General features: G+C 41.3%; 1 protein-coding gene across 4 annotated transcripts in view; it reads left to right on the top strand.

Moving 5' to 3' along the window:
* Positions 1-24426, top strand: part of LOC111143466 (tRNA isopentenyltransferase 1) — a 48109-nt gene extending 23683 nt beyond the window's left edge. For 2 of the 4 annotated variants that reach the window (XM_022497223.1, XM_022497226.1), the window contains exons 2-11: positions 5047-5187; positions 11161-11259; positions 11967-12109; positions 14810-14952; positions 16664-16775; positions 17145-17257; positions 17519-17596; positions 20401-20510; positions 20837-20954; positions 23591-24426. In XM_022497223.1, coding sequence (XP_022352931.1) covers positions 5047-5187; positions 11161-11259; positions 11967-12109; positions 14810-14952; positions 16664-16775; positions 17145-17257; positions 17519-17596; positions 20401-20510; positions 20837-20954; positions 23591-23760 — 1227 coding nt within the window. In that variant the 3' untranslated portion in view covers positions 23761-24426. The remainder of the gene's footprint in view (positions 1-5046; positions 5188-11160; positions 11260-11966; positions 12110-14809; positions 14953-16663; positions 16776-17144; positions 17258-17518; positions 17597-20400; positions 20511-20836; positions 20955-23590) is intronic. The other 2 variants (XM_022497225.1, XM_022497227.1) reach the window with 2 other exon arrangements.
* Positions 24427-24846: the final 420 nt, after the last annotated feature.

The following is a 24846-nucleotide window of genomic DNA, read 5'->3' as shown; positions in this document are numbered from 1 at the left end:
GAATAGGGCTCCCTGCTCAGGCGGGTAGTCTGCTTCTCCCTCTCCCTTTCCTGCTCCCCCTGCTCATGCACTCTTCGTCTCTCTCAAATAAACAAATAAAACCTCTTAAAAAAAATTAAAAAGAAAAAGAATTGAAAAATTCAACAAAGTTTTGAAAATTTCATTTCATTGCTAATATTCGCTGGTTTCTTATTATACCAAAAACTCTGTCTTCCAAGTCTTTTGTTATGGTAAACTATATGTGGTAAAATATACATGTCATAAAATTTACTGTTTTACCATACATTACGCACATTTACATTGTCTTCAACCATCATCACCCTCCATCTCAAGAACTTTTTTGGTCTTCCCAAAGTGAAATTCTGTACCTGTTTTATACGTCCCCATTCTTCTCTGCCCCAGCGCCTGGCAACCACCATTCTACTTTCTGCCTTAGAATTTAACTAGTTATGTCATATAAGTAGAATTCTATAATATTTGTCTTTTTGTTTCTGGGTTATTTCACTTAGTATGATGTCTTCAAGGTTCTTCCGTGTTGTAGTATGTGTCAGAATTTCCTTCCTTTTTAAGGCTGAATAATTTTCCATTATATGTATACAGCACATTTTGTTTATCCATTCATTCATGATGAACATGGATTGCTTCCACCTTTGGCTTCTGTGAATAATGCTGCTATGAACATGGGTGCATAAATATCTGTTCAGCTCCCTGCTTTCAGTTCTTTTGGGTTTGTACCCAGAAGTGGAGTACTGGATCATATAGTGATTCTATTTTATTTGTATATATATAAATTATTTATTTATGAGAGACAGAGAGAGAGAGAGAGGAAGAGGGAGAAGCAGGCTCCCCGTGGAGCAGGGAGCCTGATACGGAACTCGATCCCAGGACCCCAGGACCATGACCCGAGCTGAAGGCAGACACTTCAACTGACTGAGCCACCCAGGTGCCCCTATTTTTTATATTTTTATGGGGCTTGAACTCACAACCTTGAGATCAAGAGTCACATGCTCTACAGACTGAGTCAGCCAGGCACCCCACTATTTTTTATGTTTTGATGAATCATTGTACTGTTTTCCATCCATAGCTGCATCATTTTATATTCCCACCAGCAAAGCACAGGGGTTGTAATGTCTCTAGATCTGCACCAACAATTATTATTTTGTTTTTTGACAGTAGCCATCTTAGTGGGTATGAAGTGCACCCAAATTTTTTAAAAGTAACTTTTTGCTAGGGAAAATTTCCAGCATATAAAAAGATAGAGTGAATGCTAGTCGCACTGCTGTGCGTCTCACCTCACTTCAGTAGTTAGGAACACTTGACTGATCTTATTTCAGTTAGTTTGCGCTTCCTACCCCATTATCGGAACATGGGTCCCAGTCTTCATATACTTTTTTACCCCTATTGTGAAAAGCAGGAAATAAACATAAATTTTTTAAAAGATTTATTTATTTGAGAGAGAGAGAGAATGTGAGAGCAAGGGGAGGGGCAGAGGGAGAGGGAGAGAGAATCCTCAAGCAGACTCCCCACTGAGCACAGAGCCCAACATGAGGCTTGATCCCAGGATCCTGAGATCATGACCTGAGCCAAAATCAAGAGTCGGTTGCTCGACTGACTGAGCCACCCAGGTGCCCCTATAACCATAAAATTTTAATGTTATGAATGTTACTGCAAATTTTACTTGCACCATTGTTCTGCCTTTCATTCAGTGATCATAATTCCTTTTTTTTTTTCCTAAAGTAATCTCTACACCCAACATGGGGCTTGAACCCACCATCCCAAAAGAGTCAGGTGCTCGTCAGTCAGAGGACAATCATCATATGGTTTCACTTATATATGGAATATAAGAAATAGTGCAGAGGACCACAGGAGAAGGGATGAAAAACTGAATGGGAAGAAATTAGACAGGGAGACAAACCATGAGAGACTGTTGACTCTGGGAAATTGAGGGTTGTAGAAGGGGATGTGGGTGTGGGGGGTAGGGTAAGTGGGTGATTAGCATTAAGGAGGGCACATGATGTGATGAGCACTGAGTGTTATATGCAACTAATGCATCAGTGAATACTACATCAAAAACTAATGATGTACTATGTCTTGGCTAAATGAATGGAAAAAAAAAAAAGGAGTTAGATGCTCTACCGATTGAGCCAGCCAGTGATCATAATTCCTGTGTCATTATTAACAAATTTCTTTGTAGCATCATTCTTGCTCTCATGCAGTGCAGATATAGATGTACTTTACATATGCCCTTCACCTACCCTTGCCTTCTTGCTTATTAAAAATTTATTCATGGGGGACGCCTGGGTGGCTCAGTTGTTAAGCATCTGCCTTTGGCTCAGATCATTATCTTAGGGTCCTGGGATCGAATCCGCATCGGGCTCCTAGCTCAGTGTGGAGCCTGCTTCTCTTTCTGCCTGTGCTGCCTGCTGCTACCCCTGTTTGTGCTCTCTCTCTCTCTCTCTGACAAATAAATAAATAAAATCTTTTGAAAAATTTATTCATGGGTAAAATGAAAAAATATACAGTAGCTGTGATCACAAGTTGCAGTCATTTGTAAGCTCAACTATAACAGCACATCAGTAACTATTGAAAGAAGTCATATTAGAATGGAAGACTGAAACAACATTATTATAGACATAACCTTGGATTGGTTCTAATTTCTTTAAAAAAATATTTTCATTCATGTGTACCTCAGTATAGTGTATACCTCAAAGTTAAGGACTCCTTTTTTTTTTTTTTTAACATAACTATAAAACCATATGATACCTAAAAATAAACAATCCTTTTATCATCAGTTATCCACTTAGTATCACCCATATCTTTATGCCCAGTTTCTTTTAATTCAGTGGTATGGGAAATGAAAAGTTGACAAATCACTCAAAGAGAACAATTTACACTGGTAACCAAGATGTAGTACTTTTGTGTGTATTAGAGTTTTTGTTAACTCTGTGAGCAAGACGTCTAGTTTTAATACTCCTTTCTTCTTTAAACCATTAATTTTCCTTCTTTCTATTATTTGTTGGCATTTGTATATACCATAAACAGTACAGTAGGCCACTTCCTTTAATAAATAAGGTGAGCCTTGTTCTGGGCTTACCTTCTGTTTGATTTATGTTAATGTGTTTATTTAAACTTACCATTTTTAGGAGTTCTAGAAGATACACATAAAGGCAGGACTCAGGATGAAATTTTATCTACAAATGTATATATCTGATAGGATTTACTGGTAGAGATATTTACATTTTGGCTTTTTGGAGGTGGGGAATGGTAACTGGGCATTTTCAACTATGCCTTTTCCTTTTTTTTAAATTTTAAGATTTTACATATTTATTTGAGAGAGAAATTGAAAGAATGAGTGGGATCAGGGGCAGAGACAGAAGCAGACTCCCTATGGAGCAGGGAGCCCGACATGGTATTCGATCCCGGGACCCTGGGATTGTGACCTGAGCTGAAGGCAGACACTTAACCAACTGAGCCACTTAGGCACCCATAACACGCAATTATTAACTCCTTTCCTTCCTTTAATTTTTTAAATTTGTGCGGAAGACTGCAATGTACAGTATGTGCTACAGAACTTTATAATGTTAGGAGGACATCTTATTCAAGATGTACAAAAAAAAAAAAAAACACCCTGTGATTTAAGATTCCATCAGTTTTCGGGTGTGAGAATGCAAGTCTGTTGTCAAGTGCAGATTAAATGAGTTAAAGGCAGAGCTGGTTCTTTCCCTATGGCTCTTTATATTTCTTCTGTGCACTATTTTACTAATTAACAATTTTCTTTTACTTGAAGATAGCTTATATTCTTGTTGGGTAAATAACCGTGGTCATTAAGAGCATAGAAGCTTCAGAGTGATAATGACATTAAACTTATTTCCCATTCTCCTTGCGTTGTGATAGTAGTAGTGGTTGTAATACAGGTAGTTACGTAATGATCCTGTATAGTGTATGCAGTGTGGTAGGCAAAAACTAAGTGCTTTGCATGTATTAACTCACTTAATCCACACAACAACCCCATGAGATAGATACTGTTATCCTCATTTACTGATGAGGGATTGAGGTAGAGAGAGGTTAGTAACTGACTACTCCATAAGTACAAAGAACTGGGAAGCGGCAGAGCTAGGAATTGATCTGAGGCAGCCTGGCGCCAGCGTCCTTCCTCCTAACCATTATACTGTACTGTACTTAATCGACACTCATGTAAGTAAAGGGAAATGTGAGATAAAAAATGCTTTTAACATCTTTGTGGGCTCTATGGAACTTATTATTTGTTCATTCAATGCTCCCTTGTAGAATCAGTGATTACAGAGAGAACATTTAATCTCAAAGCATTCATCCCTATTTCTAAACTAGTATTTTCAGATCTGTTCTCCATCTGAGACCTTGCATTTAGAAGTACATTTGAACTTTTTAGTTGAATTGGCAGATCAAGAGCTTACAGACAGGATATTGCCTTTGAGTATTTAGACTGCATGTGCTGACCCCCTGAAGCAGTAATTTGGTTAGATCACAATGTTTCCATTAGAGTACAGCAGTATTAGGGGTTCTGACTTCAAAGTGTGTATGTGTGTGTTTTATATGTATCTTTGTAAATAGGCCACTTCTCTATAAATGGAGCCAAGATTCTAAAAAATCTCTCAGAGCCATTTAAATCCAAGAAATACCTAAGCATTTGAAGTAGAACTATGAGCAATGCAAAATGTTACCTTTCTGGAGACTTGTGATAAGTACAATAAATAAAACAATCTGCCCATTTTTAAGCCTAAAGAACCTCCAATTAATCTTGAAGAATTAGTTCTCAGTTGAGCATTGATTTACATACACTTTTTATCTTGAAGTCTAAGCTAATAGCTACTATTTGATAAGAAAGTCAATGTTCTGTTTTCTTCTGCTTCCTTTGTCTTAGGTTTTTGTGGGTCTGCTGTGCTCTGAACACGTAGGCTTAGAACACATCTACCCTGTGGCTTTGGGTCAGTCACGTGTTTGGCTGGAGGGCAAGTGTGCCTTTTAAGGAGGCAGGTGACTTTCTCATGCCTATTTTTTTTCCCCTAGGTTTATGAAGGCCTAGACATCATCACCAACAAGGTTTCTGCCCAAGAGCAGAGAATGTGCCAGCACCACATGATCAGCTTTGTGGATCCTCTCGTGACAAATTACACAGTTGTGGATTTCAGGAACAAGGCAACTGCTCTGATATCCTTAGGAAAGACAGCAACTAGGTTCGGTGGGTGCCAGGCAGTCCAAGCCAAGAAAGAAGTTTTCATTTCAGTGACAGTTTCTTCTAAGCCAAGACTTAAGAAGAACCAGTAGGCAGCACCCCCATCAGAACTATATGGATCAAAAGATACAGTACCCTTGCTTTTCAGAGTGTTGTCAGACTGCAGTACCAGCCATCCCTTGGGTGCTTATTAGAAATGCTGAATTTGGGCCTCACTCCAGAACTACTGAATCAGAATCTGCATTTCACAAGAGTCCCAGGTGATTTATATGCATATTAAAATTTGAGAAGCTGTTTTAATGGAGAGAACACTGATTTAGGAACTAGAAAATCTGTGTTCTAGTCCCAGAACTGCCTCTTTGGACCAAGTGAATTTTACTGGGTAGAACATTTACCCAATTCATCTTCAGTTTCCTACCCTTTAAATGGGGATACAAAATCAATTTACAAATATAGTGGAGTTATAGTTAGAATTTAATAGGGATTATTGGGTGGGGGAGGACAGCTAAAAGAAGATTTTTTTTTCTGTGATCGGTGATCTTTGATTGATTGATTGATTGATTAAGTAGATTGTACGCGCAGCATGGAGCCCAACATAGGGCTTAAACTCACAACCCTGAAATTAAGACCTGAGCTGAGATCGAGTTGGACGCTTAACCAGCTGAGCCACCCAGGTGCCCCTTGTTATTTATTTTTTTAAATTTAATTCCAGTATAGTTAACATATAGTGTTCTATTAGTTTCAACACCAATATATTTTGAAGAAAGAATAATATAAGGGGGGGGGCTGTCCTTATGGTTTTTTTTTTTTTTGTTTTTTTGTTTTTTTGTTTTTTTTTTTAAAGATTTTATTTATTTATTTGACAGAGAGAAATCACAAGCAGGCAGAGAGGCAGGTAGAGAGAGAGGAGGAAGCAGGCTCCCCGCTGAGCAGAGAGCCCGATGCGGGGCTCGATCCCAGGACCCTGGGATCATGACCTGAGCTGAAGGCAGAGGCTTTAACCCACTGAGCCATCCAGATGCCCCTGTCCTTATGTTTTAATTGTCCAGGCTTCCAGATGGGGTAGCTGGCTGGCTTAGTTGGTAGAGTATGTAGTTCTCGATCACCAGTTTGTGAGCTCAAGCCCCATGCTGGGTATAGGGATTGCTTTAAAAAATTTGGACTGCCAGATATTAAGATATGAGGAAAATTCATCATAATTATAATAGTATTGAACTTATGCTGGGCAAATTTATGACACAGAATAGAAAACTCAGATACAAATTAAAATGTTTATATATATTTATCTTATGATCAAGGTGGCATTTAAAACAATAGAGAATACAGGGGCGCCTGGGTGGCTCAGTGGGTTAAGCCTCTGCCTTCAGCTCAGGTCATGGTCTCAGGGTCCTGGGATCAAGCCCCACATCGGGCTCTCTGCTCAGCGGGGAGCCTGCTTTCCCCTCTCTCTCTGTCTGTCTCTCTGCCTACTTGTGATCTCTCTTTCTGTGTCAAATAAATAAATAAAATCTTTAAAAAAAAATAGAGAATACAGTAGTTAATATTCTTGGGACAGCTAATCTTTTTGGAAAAAATAAAATCATGACCTCATTATGTATGACATAAATTGCAGATGGATTTCAGAGTTAAATATATGTATTTTTAAAACTTTAAAACAAATGGGATAATAATTGAGTAGTTACGTGATTTTCGAGTAGGGAAGGACTCTGTAGATACACAGTTACTAAAAAAGTTCTTTTTTTAATTTTTATTTATTTATTTGATAGAGAGACACAGCGAGAGAGGGAACACAAGTAGGGGGAGTGGGAGAGGGAGAAGCAGGCTTCCCACCGAGTAGGGAGCCCGATGTGGGGCTCGATCCCAGGACCCTGGGACCATGACCCCAGCCGAAGGTAGACGCCTAACGACTGAGCCACCCAGGCGGCCCTCTAAAGAAGTTACTTTAATGGATTTTTTTAACTCAATTTTTTCATTTATTTTACTGTGTTAAATACACACAAAATTTACCACTTAACCATTTTTTTTTTTTTAAAGATTTTATTTATTTATTTGACAGACAGAGATCACAAGCAGGCAGAGAGGCAGGCAGAGAGAGAGGAGGAAGCAGGCTCCTTGCTGAGCAGAGAGCCCGATGCGGGGCTCGATCCCAGGACCCTGAGATCATGACCTGAGCCGAAGGCAGAGGCTTAACCCACTGAGCCACCCAGGCGCCCCCCACTTAACCATTTTTTAAGTGTACAGTTCAGTTGTATTGAATACATTCACATTGTCGTGCAACCATCACTACCATCCATCTCCATAACCTTCTGGGTTTTGTTTTTTTTTTTTTTTTTTTTTTTTTTTTTAAGATTTTATTTATTTGACAGAGACCCAGTGAGAGAGGGAACACAAGCAGGAGGAGAGGGAGGAGCAGGCGTCCTGCTGAGCAGAGAGCCCGACATAGGGCTCAATCCCAGGACCCTGGGACCATGACCCAAGCCGAAGGTAGATGCTTACTGACTGAACCACCCAGGCACCCCTGTTTTTGTTGTTGCTGTTGTTGTTGTTTTGTAAGATTTATTTATTTGAGAGAGAGAGAGCACGAGTGGGAGGGTCAGAGGAAGAGGTAGAGAGAATCCCAAGCAGACTCCCTGTCCTATATGGGGCTTGATCCCAGGACCCTGAGATCATGACCTAAGCCAAAACCAAGAGTCATGGATGTTCAACTGACTGTACACCTAGGCACCCCTTGCCTTTTTTAAACAAAAGTAGCTAGCTTCCAGTATATTCAAATTAAGAATTTGTGTCAGCAGGAATATATATCAACCAGAACTAGGTATCTACTGTAGAGTAACCTTGCCAAGCGTGTGAGATAGGTGATAGATGTCATTCATAGCAGCATTGCTTTTAATGGCAAAAACAAACACCTAAATTCTTACTTACAGAAGAATGTATAAAATTTGCTTTGTTCATATAAGTACTTTTTCAGCAGTGAAAATGAATAAATTGTACCTACATGCAGCAGTCAATGTGGAAGAATCTCAGAAACAATAAAATGTGAGAAATTATAGACATTCATACCATATACATTCATACCATTTATCATAAAAGTTAAAATGCAAGCAAAACAGGGGTGCCTGGGTGGCTTAGTCAGTTGAATCTTCAGCTCAGGTCATGATCCCAGGGTCTTGGGATCGAGCCCCACATCTGGCTGACTGCTCAGTGGGGAGCCTACTTCTCCCTCTCCCTCCACTGCTCCCCCTGCCTGTGCGTGCACATGCTCGCTTGCTCGCTCTCTCTCTCTCTCTCTCTCTCTGTCAAATAAATAAGTAAATAAATAAACAAAATCTTAAAAAAAAAAAAAAGCAAGCAAAACTAACCAATATATTTTTGAGGGAGTTACATACACATAAGGAATAATGTAAAGAAAAGCAAGGGAATGATAAGAAAACCAGACAATTCAGGATAGCAAATCTCAGGTTTCCCCACAGAGAGGGGAAATAGGGAGTTGGGATGGGAGTGAATACATACAAGCTTCAAAAGAATTGGTGATACTCCTTTTTTACATTGGGCTCATGAGTATATGTTTATTATTAAGCTTCATAATTTACATATGTTCTTTTATTTGTATTGAATATTTTATAATTTAAAAAAAATTAGCTCACTATAAACAAAATTAAAAAACACTACAGGCCAGAGGAAAAAAAGTTTGTAACATAGGAAAGGCAAATGGTTAATATCCTTAATATATAAAGAACTCATATGAATCAATATGAAAAATACTTAAAGGGCCTGAGTAGTAATTCACAAAGGAAGAAATACAAGTGATGGTAAACATGAAAAAGGGGTTTTAGCCTTGCTGTTTAGACCATGCAAATCAAAATAATGAGATCATATTTTTTTGCTATCAAATAGGCAGAGATTAAAAAGGCAGATAATTCTTGCCTTACCTGCTTTATGAGACAGTTGTATCAGGTGAGATAATATATATGAAAGCCCTTGGCATATTAAAACATATCACTAAATGTATATTGTTGCTTTAAGATGATTTGGTTGTTCAAAAAGAGCTGATAGAAAATGGTGTTTTCAGAGGGCAGTAAGGGATGACCCATCCCTTACAGAATTGGAGATTTCTGAGTTTAGGTAAGAACCTAAAATCAGAATGTCAGAACTGAATACCTTAAGAAGTATCCAGTTCACCTTCTTGATTTGACAGGCTAAGTAAGGTTTAGATACAGAGGCCCAGAGAGAAAGGTTTTGCCCAGGATCACAGTTGTTTCATGGATTAGGCAAACAAGTTAAACCTTTTACCACCAAGTATCTCCTATCCCATCTCCTTCCCTCTTTTCCACTCTCTCTCTCTTTCTGGCATCTCACCATTTTCCCCTTCCCCTTTTACTTCCCTTGCTCCCTTTCCCTTTGTTAATCATAGTATATATTTGAATTTATGTTACATTTACTGTAATTGTATGCTCCCTGTACTTAAGAGGAGGAATATAGTATTTTTCTTTTTAAAAAACAAATTGAGAGGGGTGCCTGAGTGGCTCAGTCGCTTAAGTGTCTGCCTTTGGCTTAGGTCATGGTCCCAGAATCCAGGGATGGAGCCCTGGATTGGGCTCTCTGCTCAGCAAGGAGTCTGCTTCTCCCTCTGCCCCTCACCAGTCTCTCTCTCGCTCTTTCCCTCTGTCTCTCTCAAATAAATAAAATCTTTAAAAAAAAACCAACAGGGGGCGCCTGGGTGGCTCAGTGGGTTAAGCCGCTGCCTTCAGCTCAGGTCGTGGTCTCAGGGTCCTGGGATTGAGCCCTCCATCGGGCTCTCTGCTCAGCAGGGAGCCTGCTTCCCTTCCTCTCTCTCTGCCTGCCTCTCTGCCTGCTTGTGATCTCTCTCTGTCAAATAAATAAATAAAAAAAAAATCTTAAAAAAAAAAAAAAACCACCAACAACAAATAGAGAAAGAATGTTTCTTCTTTAAGATCCTTGATTGGTAACAGCTTTCTTCTCATCCCACCCCAACTTCTTGGGGTTCGTGGGCTTCTGGTAGAAAAGAGGTCATCTATCTTTGTGCCCACAGATAGGCTGGCAAGGGAAGAAATGCATAAATGAGTCTTTGTCTAGGTTGAAAGTCTCTTTTTATCAATTATCCTCAGAAGCAAAGCCCTTCATAAAGCAGATAATTATCTGTTCAACAGGGATTCTAAAGAGAAGAATTCAAAATAGCCGGGATATAAAAACAATAGTGGCTCAAGTTAATTCAGTGCTTACTCAATTGAAAGCAAATATTTCAGACATCGTGGTAGGGGATTTATGTGCCTTGTCACATTTAATGCTCCTTAGAATTCAGGAGAATTTTACAGGTGAGAAAACTGAAGCACAGGCTGGATAAGTTGTCAGAGAGTTGGATTTGGTAATTGAGATCTATTTGTCCTTGGAATCTTTGCTTCTCAGTTTATCTGGTGGAGTCTCAAGTGGGGCTGAAATGTGCAGTACTACCACATAATGATGGGGACTGACTGAGTCAGTCAGTTCTGACTGAGAACCATAGCACAGAGAAACCAACTTGTATTTTATCTCAGAAGGCAGTCCCACGATGGACGTCACCGTGGTGGCTTCCTGAGCAGCTAACACTTGGTTCACTGAGAGCCCTTGGGCTTGTGCTCATTAAACTGATTTGGAATACCAAGCAAGCTTTGAATTTTAGCAGCAAGGCCTAGAAATTTCTAGAACTGGAAGGAATTACCATCATGCATCTGTATATGGTTTGTGCAAGTCCCTCTAGAACAAATAGGAAATGCTTCTGAGAACTCATGGGAAACAGTGAAGACGGATATCAGTTCATCTTGGTTTCCACCCTTTCTCCTCTGTTCTCCAGACAAGTAAATGAATGTGGTTTCTTGCTAATACCTCCTTCCCAAGTGAGTCAGGATGCTCTTCTTGATATTAAATATTGTGATGTCTTTCTTAACATTCACATTGAAGATATATTTGCCCGAGACAAAATTCCTATTGTCGTGGGAGGAACCAATTATTACATTGAATCTCTGCTCTGGAAAGTTCTTGTCAATACTAAGGTATGTTTAGTTCACTTGTAAGTCACTGAGGAAATGGGTTCCTCTTTCTTGCCAGCTAATTTTAGTGGGAGGAAGGTTGACTCCTGTCTATTTCTTAAACTCAGCAACTGTAATTTTCTTACTTAATATTCTGAAGCAAATGCCACCTCCATATGTGAAGTGTGCTCCTCCAGGGTGGCCTGAGGGCAGGGGCCGTGTGTGGGAAAAATGCTCCTCTGAATTAATTAGCATCTTCATGTAAGTTAACAGTACATCAGTCTGACTCAGCATTTCTTGGCTTTAACAATCTGTACATCAGTGAGATGTCTAACACTAACCCTTCTGACGGAGATGCTATTGCATAGGGTGAGACTTTGCAGACTGTAATGTGTGGGCAGTCCTGGTCCACCCTGGCCACTTGCTGAGAAGACTAGACTCCTGAATATGTTAATACAGATGTGTTAGCCCTGGTTTGTGTTTGTACTTCTGACAAGGAAGCAGGTACCCTAGCACTTCCCCGAGCAGGAAGTCCTCCTTTGTGTGCTGTGGCCTCACCACACTACCACAGTATATTGGAATTTTCTACGGTCTGTCTTTCACTCTATGGCAGGACCTTCTGGTTTCTCTCTGTTCTGTGTTCCGAACTCCTAGCAAAGTGCCTGACATATACACTGTTGCAGTACTTGTTGAACTGTTGAATTAAATTTACTTCTGAACCTTCTTAATAGCCCCATGAGATGGGCACCGAGAAATTGACCGACCGAAAAGAGCTTGAGAAGGAGAATGGCCACGTCCTCCACAAACGCCTAAGCCAAGTGGACCCAGAAATGGCTGCCAAGCTGCACCCCCATGACAAGCGCAAAGTGGCCAGGTAAGAGAGCCTGGGCCCACTGAGCCTGAGTCCCTCTGGAGTTGGGCAGTCAGTTCTTCAGTGTGCCTGGGTAATGAGAGGAGTTTGGTAATAGCAGTTAGTGGAGACTGGTATGTTCCCAGCTCACAGGTTGCGAGGCCCTGAGGTACTGCCTCGGTCCAACTCCCTCAATAAATAATTGCACCCAACTTTGTTGTTAATTTAAAATGTATAATACAATGGAGTTTTCCCTAGGGCCTAGGTAATTGTGCTTCATTTTCTATTTGATCTTTGCTTGTATAACAGTTTTCATATAAATTTTTTTTGGCATGCAGTTGGTTTACATTGTGATTTGAGTTTCATAATTGATGGCGCAATGCTGAATTCTGCCCCAGCAGCTTTCCTAGTGGGAGGTAGATTTTATAAACTGTCTCATAGACCAGCTCACCTTCCCATGTGGAGGCTTTCTTGAAGGGAAGAGCGAGGTGGTGAATGAACTCATAAGGTCATGTTTTCTTAGGTTTGTTTTGAAATTGCAGCCTCGTCTGGTAAGTTTATTCTTCTGCAGTGTTGGGAGTGAAACCCTATCTAATGAAGTGGGGTAGAGGATCTGATGAAGGGTGGTTGATTACACAGATTAGATACTAGAGCACCATCTGGTATTGATAGGGATTATGAAGTAGTCCACTCAAATGAATAATCTAGATGAGTGTTTCTTAATCCTTTTTCACTGTCTCCCACCACCCCATATACACCCAGAGCCTTTTTAGAAAATTTTGTGCTAATTCTGCCTCCCTGCCTCCCTGTCCTCCATGGAATGTAGTACTAAAGAATAATATTTCTTTGGGTATGGTTGCACCTCGGAGTGTCACACACCATTGTACTGTCTAGGTATTTTTGCCTCCTTCAGAGCAGTGTCACCTCAGGTGATAATGCACATTTTAGATAAATGAAATTTATACTTCCAGTGTCCGAACATTTTATTTTAAAAAATATTTTAATAGAGATATTTCAAAAATTTTTGGAGAACAAGAACATTAATGATGAACATTTTTATGTTTTATGATGTAATTCTAGAGTTTGGTCTTTATAATTTTTTTTTTAAAGATTTTATTTATTTATTTGACAGAGAGAGATCACAAGTAGACAGAGAGGCAGGCAGAAAGAGGGAGGGAAGCAGGCTCCCTGCTGAGCAGAGAGCCCGACGTGGGACTCGATCCCAGGACCCTGAGATCATGACCTGAGCCGAAGGCAGCAGCTCAACCCACCGAGCCACCCAGGCGCCCTAGAGTTTGGTCTTTATTACCCTCTTTTTATTTATTTATTTTTAAAAAAGATTTTATTTATTTATTTGTCAGAGCAAGAGAGAGCACAAGCAGGAGAGGCAGCAGCAGAGCTGACAGAGGGAGAGGAAAAGGAGGCTCCCCACTGCCTTACCCACTGAGCAGGGAGCCCGATGTGGGGCTCAATCCCAGGACCCTGGGATTATGCCCTGATCATGGTGCTTAACTGACTGAGCCACCCAGGCTCCCCATCCTCTCTTTTTACTAATGAGTTTTATCTTATCACCTCTCTGCATTTTGCTGCTTATAAACTAGTAATGTGCCAAGAATTGTGTCTTAGAATCAGTAGCCTCTGAACAAGCGTTCTAGAGTCCCTTCTTCGGAGAGGACTGAAAGACTTTGTTCATCTTTCTTTTCTTTTCCTTTTTTTTTTTTTTTTTTTTAAGGTTTTTATTTATTCATTTGAGAGAGAAAGAGCACAAGCAAGGGGTGGGGGTGGAGGGGCTGAGGGAGAAGCAGACTGCCACAGAACAGGGAGCCCAATGCAGGGCTCCATCCTAGGACCCCAGAATCACAACCTGAGCTAAAGGCCAGCGCTCAACTGACTGAGCCAACCAGGTGTCCCTTATTTTTCTTTTATTTTGAGACTGTTTCCTAACCTCCAGATAATTGAGATTATCTGTTACCACAATTTTTCCTCATAGGTCCTCTTTGAGTGACCAGTGGTATGGAAAGACAAGGGTCTCTACTCTTGTGTTAGGGTTTCAGGAAGTAGAATTGGGTTGGGAGGGAAAGATCACTTTCAAGTTGAATGAATAAGTTGCAGTCACGCAGAGTGGTGGCGTGTAGATTTGAGAGTTGCATTACCTAGGGCTGCATAACTAATGGAGGCAGACAGAGTGGAGGTGGCTGAAGAGTAAGTATGTGAGTTCTTTCTTCAGTGGTCTTTGTGCTAGTAGAAGACCAAATCAGAAGTGTTCTTCGTTAATTCTAGACCTATGTAAAAAAAAGTTGATGAGCTGGATATACGACATACTTCTGTACTGTGGGAAAGGCGTTCCAGCGAGACTGGACTTGCTGGCTTGTAACAGTCTCCCAAATAAGCTCTTTTACTGCTTACCTGACGGTGAGTGAGTCCCATTCTGTTTGTGTGGAAGAAGCCTGCTGTTTTTGAACCTGAGTTTAGAAAAGTTAATGTATGTTTAGAAGAATAGTATTATTCTTACTTGACCTAAAATTTTCTTTGGGACTGTTTTCCGAGTAGCTGTAGGATTGGAATAACCGCAGACCTTCATGGCTTCAGGAGCTTATACAGTGAAAATGAGAAAGAGGTGGTTCTGTAATAAATAGCCTCTCTCCTTGTTTCATTTGAGAATCAGTATTTTCTAATGGTTTTTATGGGTGTGTTCCCCCTCCCCCACCCCTTTAAATGACTTAGGAGCTTGCAAGTGTTTGAAGAAACGGGGATCTCTCATAGTGAATTTCTTCATCGTCAACATGCAGAGGAAGGTGGTGGTCCCCTTGGAGGCCCTCTGAAGTTTCCTAACCTTTGCATCCTCTGGCTTCATGCTGACCAGACAGGTAAAAGTCCTTTGATGCCTTAGAGTCCATCTGAAATAGAGCTTATTTTATATATATATATATATATATATATATATATATAATGCCTAGAACCATGAGTGGGTCTTAATAAGCACTAAACAAGTGTTAGCTCTTAATTTTATAATTACCATGATTCATTAACTTATTAAGGCACAGTGCCTTTCCCTTAGCTATCTGTCTGGAAAGGGAAGTAGGTGCCCCTGGCACTAGGATAAGATACCAAGGATGGGATAAGAGGAGATGGATGGGTTGGGTAAGAGACTGCCATCCAGGGAAGGTCCGAAGAGAAAGAGAAGGAAGGCTTTGAGGAAGGAGGTCTGACTCCCTGGTTGGCTGGGTGGAGGCCGCAGACCTGAGAAATGGGTATGATGGTTAGCCTGATTATGGTTTGGTGGGGTTTTTTTTTTTTTTGGTAAAGTATGATAATGCCTTGTGATAGTACTAACTTCTCCATCCAGCTAACATTCAGTAAGCATTCAATGAAGTGCCGGTATGCTGCATAGTTACTTAGATTTCAGAGATGAATGTGAGACCGTGCCTGGTTTTTAGGAGCTCCCGGTCTAGTGGTGCAGCAAACAAAGATAGCTACTACATTGTGCTAAATGCTAGGCTAGAAAGTACCTTGAGGCCACAGAGAAGGGATACCCATTTTTAAGGATAACCTGTGGGCTGGTCTGTATGTGAACAGGCAGCATAGTGTAGCGATTAAGAACATGGTCTTTGAGCCAAACTGCCTGGATTCAGATTCCTGTTCCACCATCTTCTAGCTGTGTGAGTTTCAAGGCAAGTTAGTTAACATTCCTGTGCCCCAATTTTCTCTTCTGTAAAGTGGAATTAATGTATTAATAATAATACATATATGTATTGAGGATTAGATGAATTACAAATACAAAGTGGTCAGATATGCATACATGTGATGAGTCCTTAATAAACAGACTTTTTAGGAGTATAGAATAAGAGGTTACTGTTACTGCAGGCTGAGCATTAGCAATGGCAGATAATGTAGAGCATGGTTGAAATGGTGAAAGTTTGTTAAATTGATCTCATATGCAAGTTCATCAAAAAAGGTAATTTTTTAAATGAAATTTTTGTGAATAAAAACATGTATTGCAGTTCAGCATAAAATAATGGAACCTGATTCATAATAAAGCTGATCACCACTTTTGGTCATAATAAAGTTTGACCATCACATCTGAATGATTATGACCCCTGACTCTTTGCTCCTTTGTCTGGCTCAGTAGTTCAAGATGTACCTAGGATGGCTTTGGATTAAAGTTCCTTGTTCCTATCCGCGGTGTCATCTGAAAGTTCTTAAATGTAAAAGAACACGAAGCTAGAGTAACAAATATAATGGAAAAAAGTAAGAAGGATAACCAAGGGGTGTCTTAGCTACCTCTAAAGTAAACAATGAATATACATCCATAATAAAATATTTGTCCTTCCTAATAGCTGTAACTGTATATTTTCTCTTTATATAATAAGACCTGTGGTTCGTTTTGTCTGTTTTTATTGAAGTGCGATCTTAAGTATGACATATATAATATGAGTTATGCTACAATCTTTGGACTCTGAACCCTTTCTTCCATTTGAACAAATGGTATTTCTTGTAGCAGCCTGTCCATTCATAATATAAGTGTCTAGTGGGCCACCTACAACAGGCTTGCTGGTTGAAGGGCTAATGTGATTGAAGTTCTAGATGAGCGCTTGGATAAGAGGGTGGATGACATGCTTGCTGCCGGGCTCTTGGATGAACTAAGAGATTTTCACAGACGCTATAATCAGAAGAAAGTTGCAGAAAATAGGTGAGGATTTGGCCATTTCTTTGACCCACTCTCCCTCCCTTGCTTTCAGTCAAAAGACCATAAATGTAATACTGGCTTTGGATCTGCTTGTAAATTAGCCTTTGTCCCTGGCATTGGCAAGGCTTGTTGTAAGGCAGTCTGGTGTACTTGTTACAGTTGCACTTTTCTAATCTGTCAGACATTCCTAGGAATGAATTTTCAAGAGAACTAACCAGGGAGCTGGTGGGGGGTGGTGGAAGAAGGAGTTTAGAGAATCTGTAACTGTTGAGGATCTCAGTTTCTCATCTATGAGATGAAATGGCTCAGCTAGATCTTCTCTAAGCCCTTTCAGATGGAGTGGCTCATCTGCTGATGCTCTCCTGTTCCCAGCCAGGACTATCAACACGGTATCTTCCAATCCATTGGCTTCAAGGAATTTCACGAGTACCTGGTCACTGAGGGAAAATGCACACCAGAGACTAGTAACCAGCTCCTAAAGAAAGGTGTGAATTCTTCTATCTAACCTAGTCTTGGACATCCTTGGGTCGCAGAGTGCACCGCTGGTATGGTCTGAGAAAGAGCTGAGGTCAGAAGAGTCCCAAATGGCCTTCTCCCAAATGGCCTTCAACTCAGAACTGAGATTTTTGTCTACCACGTATACTCCAGTGTGCTGCTTTGGTTGATTTCTCTCCTGCTGGGCTGGGAGGGCTTGCCTTTTGGCTGGGTCAGAACTTAGAGGTTCTTAGATCTACCTTATCTTTCAGGTATTGAGTCTCTGAAACAAGTGACTAAGAGATATGCCCGGAAGCAAAACCGATGGGTTAAAAACCGATTTTTGAGCAGTAAGTCTCATGTTTTTCCTTATCCCCTGGGTCCATTTCCAGTAGAATATAGATCCTTAGCTCACCCAGAAAAGGAACTTTAGTTTCTGGACCTGTCCTAAGCTTTGGGGACCCGATCTGGGAGAGGGCTACTGCAATAATGACTGTGCAGGATACTTCTTCGTAATGTCTCAGAAAACAAATGAAATCTTTCCAGTGAGGGGTTGAACATCCGGGTGGTAGCTACAAACAGGTAAGAGCATACTAGCAACACCTCTATAGAGTTGGTGCTCAAGGGTGTCTTCAGCTTCAGGTTTTGTACCTGAAGTGCAGTCAGATTTCTTTAGGGAGGCTTTCCTAATTCACATGGTTCTCAGGCATCTGGCTGGCTTAGTTGGAAGAGCATGTGACTCTTGATCTCAGGGGTCGTGAGTTTGGGCCCCATGCTGGGTGTAGAGATTACTTAAAAAAAAGAAAGAAAAGAAAAGAAAGAGTAAAGATAGAAAGAAAGAAAATGGTTCATAGACCAGATGAGCAGTTGCAAAAGTCAAACCTACATCCGTGCTCCCAGCGTTGCCTTCACTTTCCGGTACGTGGTGCTTCCGAGTGCTGCAGCTTTGCCTTCAATTGAATAGCACTTTTAAGGAGCAGGGAAGGAAATTCTCTTTCATTTGACCTTGTTCTGTGTCTTTTAGTATATGTGCAAGCACTGTGTCATTGACACTAAATTTGGTGCTATACATATATTACTGAGCCTGTGAGGTAGGTGTTATTCTTTTATTTTTGCAGATAAGGCAGAGGAGGCTTCAGGAAGTTAAATATATTGCCAAAAATCTGCCAGCTGAATAAGCAGTATTGATTACAGGCCTGACACCCCCCCCACACACACACATTGTACTTTTTAGTGCTCTTCTTGTTTCCTATAGCCATAACTTTAGCTAGACAGCATTGCTTTTGGGCCTCAGGTAAGAAATTGTGCAGTTATAAGCTAAAAGGAGATTACCTTAAAAGAGATTAAGTGAAACACCAACTTTATCTTATGGACACTTCTTAAATATGCTTCTGAATCATCTCCTGTTTGCCTTTTGCTGTTAGATTTCTGCTTTCAGTTATAGATAAGGACAGCTGTGGCCTCCCCTCTGCTCTTCAGGGTCTCTGAACAGAAACATCTCGATCCGTGTTGTTGACCACCAATAGCTGAAGTTCTTTCTCCCACACTCGCTCTCAGCCAGGCATCTCTGGGGTAGTTCTGGCACCAAGGGGCTCTTTATACTTCCTTCTACTTACCCTGCTTTCTCTGCATGTCCTGTCAGATAGGAGAATTCTTGGCTTCAGCTAATACCGAAATCGAATTGTATCAACTGAAATTCACTACTACAGATTTCTAGTGCAGCTTCTCTTCTCCCCAGGGCTAACAATTAGTCTGTAACAAAAGATGTTTTTTGTAATGAATTGAGACTTCCCCCTGTGGTAAAGCCACAATAACTCCCCCATCTCTGAGTCAGGAGGGATTGATGGCACAGTGCATCATCTGCCCATTCCTCATTCATGTGTATGCCGGCTCAGTCCTGGTGCTAGAGTGAAAGGCACAGCTGCCTTGTAAACCAGGAGCTGTGTGTGATTGGCCAGGGCTAGTCTGCTGGGACATGGCTCTGGCAAGAAGCCAGAGGGACTTCCCCGCCCCAACTTGGCCTTGGACCCAAGCCAGAAATAGCAGCTGGGAGCCGAGAACTTGTTGAAAGGTGCTTAGACAGGGCACAGAAACCCAACAAAGGACTCAGAGGGGAAAGGAAAATATAGAGTGGCCTGGAAACAGGTGCAGAGCTTAGCCAAGGCCAGGTGTGCTGTGGATGCTGCCTGCACCCTCCCAGTCTCACCTTTCCGTGTGGTGGCAGGTGCAACGCAGTCCATTTTATGAAGAATCTTACTTGTGGTTGGCACAATCAAAAGGCCAGCACCTGCCAGCCGTTGGCATCCAAAGGACTTTGATGTTTTTGTCCATGCGGAGATGCTCTTTGCCTTTAGACAACTGACTTGACCTAGCTATAGAAGGCAATTTAGTGTGTCCATTGACAGGGGAAGCTCCCAGCAGAGACTAAACAGTGTTGGCTCCAATGGACAGAATGCCTGTAGCTTTACTCTAGGCTATCCCTAGTCACCTCTCCATTCAGAAGTATTTACCAAAGGGTGTTTCTTGAATACTCCTCTAGACCTGTTTCCTGAAAGAAGGGGCTCAACTAGTTCAGTCAAGGCTTCTTTCTAGTTCTCAGATACAGTGGCTCATTGATAGATATTCTTCTGTCTCAGTCCCTGAATATCCTTATGGTATCAACAAGTTTCATGAATGCCATACTGCTGAAGGGATATATACAAACCTGAGACTAGTGTCTGCTCCTAAAGAAAGGTGTGAACTCTCGCCACAAGAGGAACATCACTGTAAGATGATAGGCAACTTAGAGCAGGCATTTACTTCAAACTGTTAGTTTATTTACTCCTTTGGTATGCTATCTTCATATTGTAGCCCACATGGTTGTCACTAGAGCTGTTACTCTGTTCTGTTTTTCTGACTGATCTGGAAGATCCTATCTCTAGAAGTCTCTGGATTATTCAGGTAGACTAGTTGGCTACAGATCAGTAAACCTTCTAGGTCATTCTTGGATTGTATGTAGTTGTTTGGTTCATGTTTCTGGCTAGAATGAATGGCATGATCAGAATGTTTATTCCTCTGGCCCCTTTTATTTCCTTTGAGGATTTTGGAGTCCTGGGAGCAGAATTGAGTGGGTCTTTGAGGCTGACTTCTCACAATTTCTCTTTGTCATCATTAGGACCTGGTCCCAGTGTCCCCCCAGTATATGGCTTAGAAGTATCTGATGTCTCGAAGTGGGAAGAGTCTGTTCTTGAACCTGCTCTTGAAATCGTGCAAAGTTTCATCCAGGTGATTATTAATCACAGTACTGCGTATTGTCTGGCTTTCAGAGACCTTTCCTTAGTTGGCACCTTTGTTGGCAGGAAACCAAACTTTCTTTTTCATGGAATAGAGCAGAAGAGTTGGCTGCTTTTAGATCTCTGGAGGCTGTGTTTCTACTTTCACATTTACAAAGGTTGATAAAATCTATCTATAGTCCACCTGTTCTGTGGGAAGAGAAAAAGGAATCTTGGGAAAATCCCACTTCCCTTAATAATCAGAGAATGAGATCCAAATCTCTCTGAGTCGATTGCTTCTCTCCCACCCTGCCACCCCCACCCCCCTTGTTCTTTCAGGGCCACAAGCCTGCAGCTGCTCCAGTAAAGATGCCATGCAATGAAATGGAGAACAAGAGAAGTTACCACATGTGTGACCTCTGTGATCGAATCATCATTGGGGACCGTGAATGGGCAGGTGAGTCTGGGAAGGGCACGGAGAACTGTAAGGGTGATTCACAGTGACCTTGTGAAATTTAAGGTCTTCGATGGGTTGAATGCTAGAGTGTGCTTATTTGTAAAGGGACGGCCAGATTCCTCTAAGAGCCCCTAAGTACTCAAATTTCATAGAGACTTTCCCATTTTGGTGAGTTATCTTTGTATTCTGAATTTCAAAGGAAGATCATATGCGCTCCATCTTCAGCTAGAGTAGATATTTTATTTATTTTTTAAGATTTTATTTATTTATCTGACAGAAGAGAGAGCACAAGCACAAGCAGGGGGAACAGCAGGCAGAGGGAGAGGGAGAAGCAGGCTCTGCACTGAGCAAGGACCGCCCCCCCAAGGTGGGGCTCAGTCCCAGGACCCTGGGACCATGACCTGAGCTGAGGGCAGACGCTTAACTAAACTGAGCCACCCAGGGGCCCCTAGAGTAGATATTTTATACTGAGAGATCTGCAGTTAACTTTCCAGAGCTCCTTTTACTTTCCTGATCCTACCTTCTAGGAATTTCTTGGCCTTTCATGTTTAGAACTCAGTGTGGATGAGGTGAGATTGTAAGGGAAACCAGCCAACTCACCCAAGAGACCAAGGAAGCAGAAACAGCTGGGAGGGTGGGGGGAGTTCAGTTACTCCTCCTAAGTACAGTCTTTGAAAATGGGGTCTCTTTGGTAATTTGTAAGGTAATATATTGAAATGGTGGTGATTGCTAAAGCTGTGATGAAAAGTGTTAAGCTGTGAAAGCAGGGGCACCTGGGTGGCTCAGTAGGTTAAGTGTTCAACTCTTGGTTTCAGCTCAGGTCATGAACTGTGCTCAGCGGGTAGTCTGCTTTGGGGATTCTCTCCCTCTGCTGTTACTCTGTCCCCACCCCCTTCCCCATGTATGCATACACACTCTGTCTTTCAAATAAATAAATCTTTAAAAAAAAAAAATCTTAAAAAAAAAAAGATGCTATGAAAGTCAGACTTGTATAAAGGAGGTGGCCAAAGGGTGATGTCTTCTTTAAAGGTACTCCTGACTAAGCAGCATGGGCCCTGACCTTAGGCTCTTTTTCACTATTGTAGAGCCTGGATTCACCTCTGCCACAGAGTCACACTGAACTCCCCTCTCGGGTTCTTGCAGTCCTCTAGTCAAAGCCCAGAAAGGGCCAGGGCCTCCCAAGTCTTAAGTTTACATTCTGTTTGGAAATTTTTTTAAGGCTCACTCCTTTTGAGCACAGTAGGGCTTGTAGGGACCCAGTGGCTAGAATCCTGTTCAGAGCACTGCCTTGCATGGGATTCTCCTAGAAATAGAGTTTTCTCCCCATACCAACCAATAGAATAATTAGTTCTGTTAACTGGTAATGCTGGCAAAATGAACTCCATTGTCAGAGATTGGGGATGGCGTGATTTGCCCAAGCAGCAGAAGAAGCCTCGATTGTCGTTGGTTTATAATGATGAAAGGGGAAGAGAAAGAGAGTGTCTGATTGTTTTTTTCTAAAGGAAACTTAGTGGTTCAGTTTGTCGAATGTCCTTCAGGGATAGCCTTAAAGAAACAACATTTGTGAGCCTTTGTGAGCTTAGCTTGTGTGAGCCCTTCTATAGTGCCATCTGTCAAATCCTTGCTCCCATCTCCTGCTGCCATGGAGAGCCAGGCCAGAAGCCCTTTCTTGCCTTAGGCTCTAGCTGGAGAATAAAGCTGACTTTTTTCCCCCAAGTAAACTTTTCTACCTCTTCCTACTTGTTTTTTGCTTTGAAACCTTAAAATGATGTTTTTAATAGATATCAAAGATAATTTAATCTTGTTGTCTACACCTTTAGAGGCTTCCAAAGAAAATCTCCTTGAAAAAGAAAAAGTAGAAAGAAGCTAGTATGAGGATGGGAACAGTTTTCGTGGTGAGAGGTCAGAAATTGGTATCAGGCTACAGTGACCTTTCAGTTTTACTGCTTCTGTGGGCTCTCAAAAAGGATTGGCCGACAAGAATGCTTCCTGTTATCTCTCTGGAGCATTGTGTGCTTGGAGAATGGGAACCTTGTGGATTAGTCATTCAGATGGCTTGTCTAACCCAGGCAGAGGGATGTCAGATCAGCAGGGGTAACCTGTGTGAGCAGGAAAGAAGTGCAAGGACAGCTCTAGGTCTGATGTGGGACAGAGCATCTGTTCTGCAATATAGACAAGGATTTGGATTTGTAACTTTTTAGCTGAGTGAGTTGAAAGGTAATCTATCTGTAACAAGAAGCCACGTTCTGGAAAATTGAGTCTAGAGCCCTGATTTTCGAAAGTTTCGTCTCTTTTTGGACTATAGGTGAGCCGAAGAACTTACCAGCTGTGTGTCCTTGGACAAAATCTAAGTCCTTGGTGAAATTCAGTTTCCTCCTGTATAAAATGAGCTGAATAATACTGTCCTGCAAGATGGCTGTGAGGGTTAGTGATGTAAAGCCCCCAGCAGGATACACTGACTACATGGTAGCTTGCTGGCCATGTAACTTCGCCTTCCCTTAAAAATGCTACGCAGCTCTACCAGTATGTGTTGATCCTGTTATTGTTAAGAAAAGGATTATATAGTTAGTTTTGTATGCTTCTAGGATTGATTCTAGAAAGTTCTAATGAGTTGTTTTTGTTTTGTTCTGTCTTAGCACATATAAAATCCAAATCCCATTTGCACCAACTGAGGAAGAGAAGAAGATTGGACTTGGATGCTCTTGCTACCATTGAGAGTCAGAGTATTTCTCCAGACAGTGACAAAGAGCCCGAAGAGAAAGGGTCCCCAGGGCAGAATGAGAAAGAGCTGAAATCTGGTGTTTAAAGAGAAATGTCCAGTAGTAGCCTTTGCACAGGTAGGGACCCAGTTCAGGAGGGAGGGTTATGTCTGTGTCCCTGTCTGGACTGAGCAGTGCTACGCAGAAAGCCCCCACGATTTTCTTTTTACAGTGGTGTAGTTTCAGTGTTCTTTGTCATGGAAACAGCAGGACTTGTTAGCTCCCTGTTTGGCTGATGTGCCTGGTAATGATGATTTTTGGAAGGAATTTTTTTTCTTTCAACCCAAAAGGTTCTATTTTTGAAAGAGGCACAGATTGCACTTTTTAATACTTGAGGATCTTTTTGGTAATGAATACCTGAATTTCCTATATCCCTTAAAAAAGAAGTTTTATGTCCCTGACTGTGGCTAAAAATATCTCATTTCCACTTCTATAAAAGATGACTGAAGTATTGTGAGCCACAAATCAGGAGTTTTGGATTTGGGTGAATGGCAGGAAAGGCCCAGCCCCAGTGAGATGATTAAGTGAACTCAGCCAGTTGTTGGATTACACTGAGAAGGAGAGAAGGAGGTGGTCATGATGTGGCTTGAAAACTAAAGACTTTGACATTTGTTGAGCTCCTCCTGTGTGATAATTACTATCACTGCTATCTTTTTATTGAGTTAAGAGTCTATATTTTTATTAGAAGTTAAATAAAGAAAAAGTTTCTAGGAGTCTCTTTAGTCCTTAAAAAATATATATATATACCATGTCTAGTTTATACATAGTAGGCTCTGTAATCAATATACATGATAGCATTGGGACACCAGGGGGCTCAGTTGGTTAAGCATCCTAAGGGCGCCTGGGTGGCTCAGTTGTTGGGCGTCTGCCTTCGATTCAGGTCATGATCCTAGGATCCTGGGATCGAGCCCCACATCTTGACTCCCTGCTCAGCAGGAAGCCTGCTTCTCCCTCTCTCACTCCCCCTGCTTGTGTTCCCTCTCTCGCTGTGTCTCTCTCTGTCAAATAAATAAAATCTTAAAAAAAAAAAAAAAAAAAAGGCAAAAAAACCCCATCCTATTCTTGATCTCAGCTCAGGTCTTGATCTTCATGTCCTACGTTGGGCTCCACACTGGGCTTAGATCCTACGTAAA

Source organism: Enhydra lutris, unplaced genomic scaffold (genome assembly GCF_002288905.1).
Source record: "Enhydra lutris kenyoni isolate GAN:26980312 unplaced genomic scaffold, ASM228890v2 scaffoldscaffold9, whole genome shotgun sequence".
NCBI lineage: Eukaryota > Metazoa > Chordata > Mammalia > Carnivora > Mustelidae > Enhydra > Enhydra lutris.
This window is presented reverse-complemented; position numbering and strand designations above follow the sequence as displayed.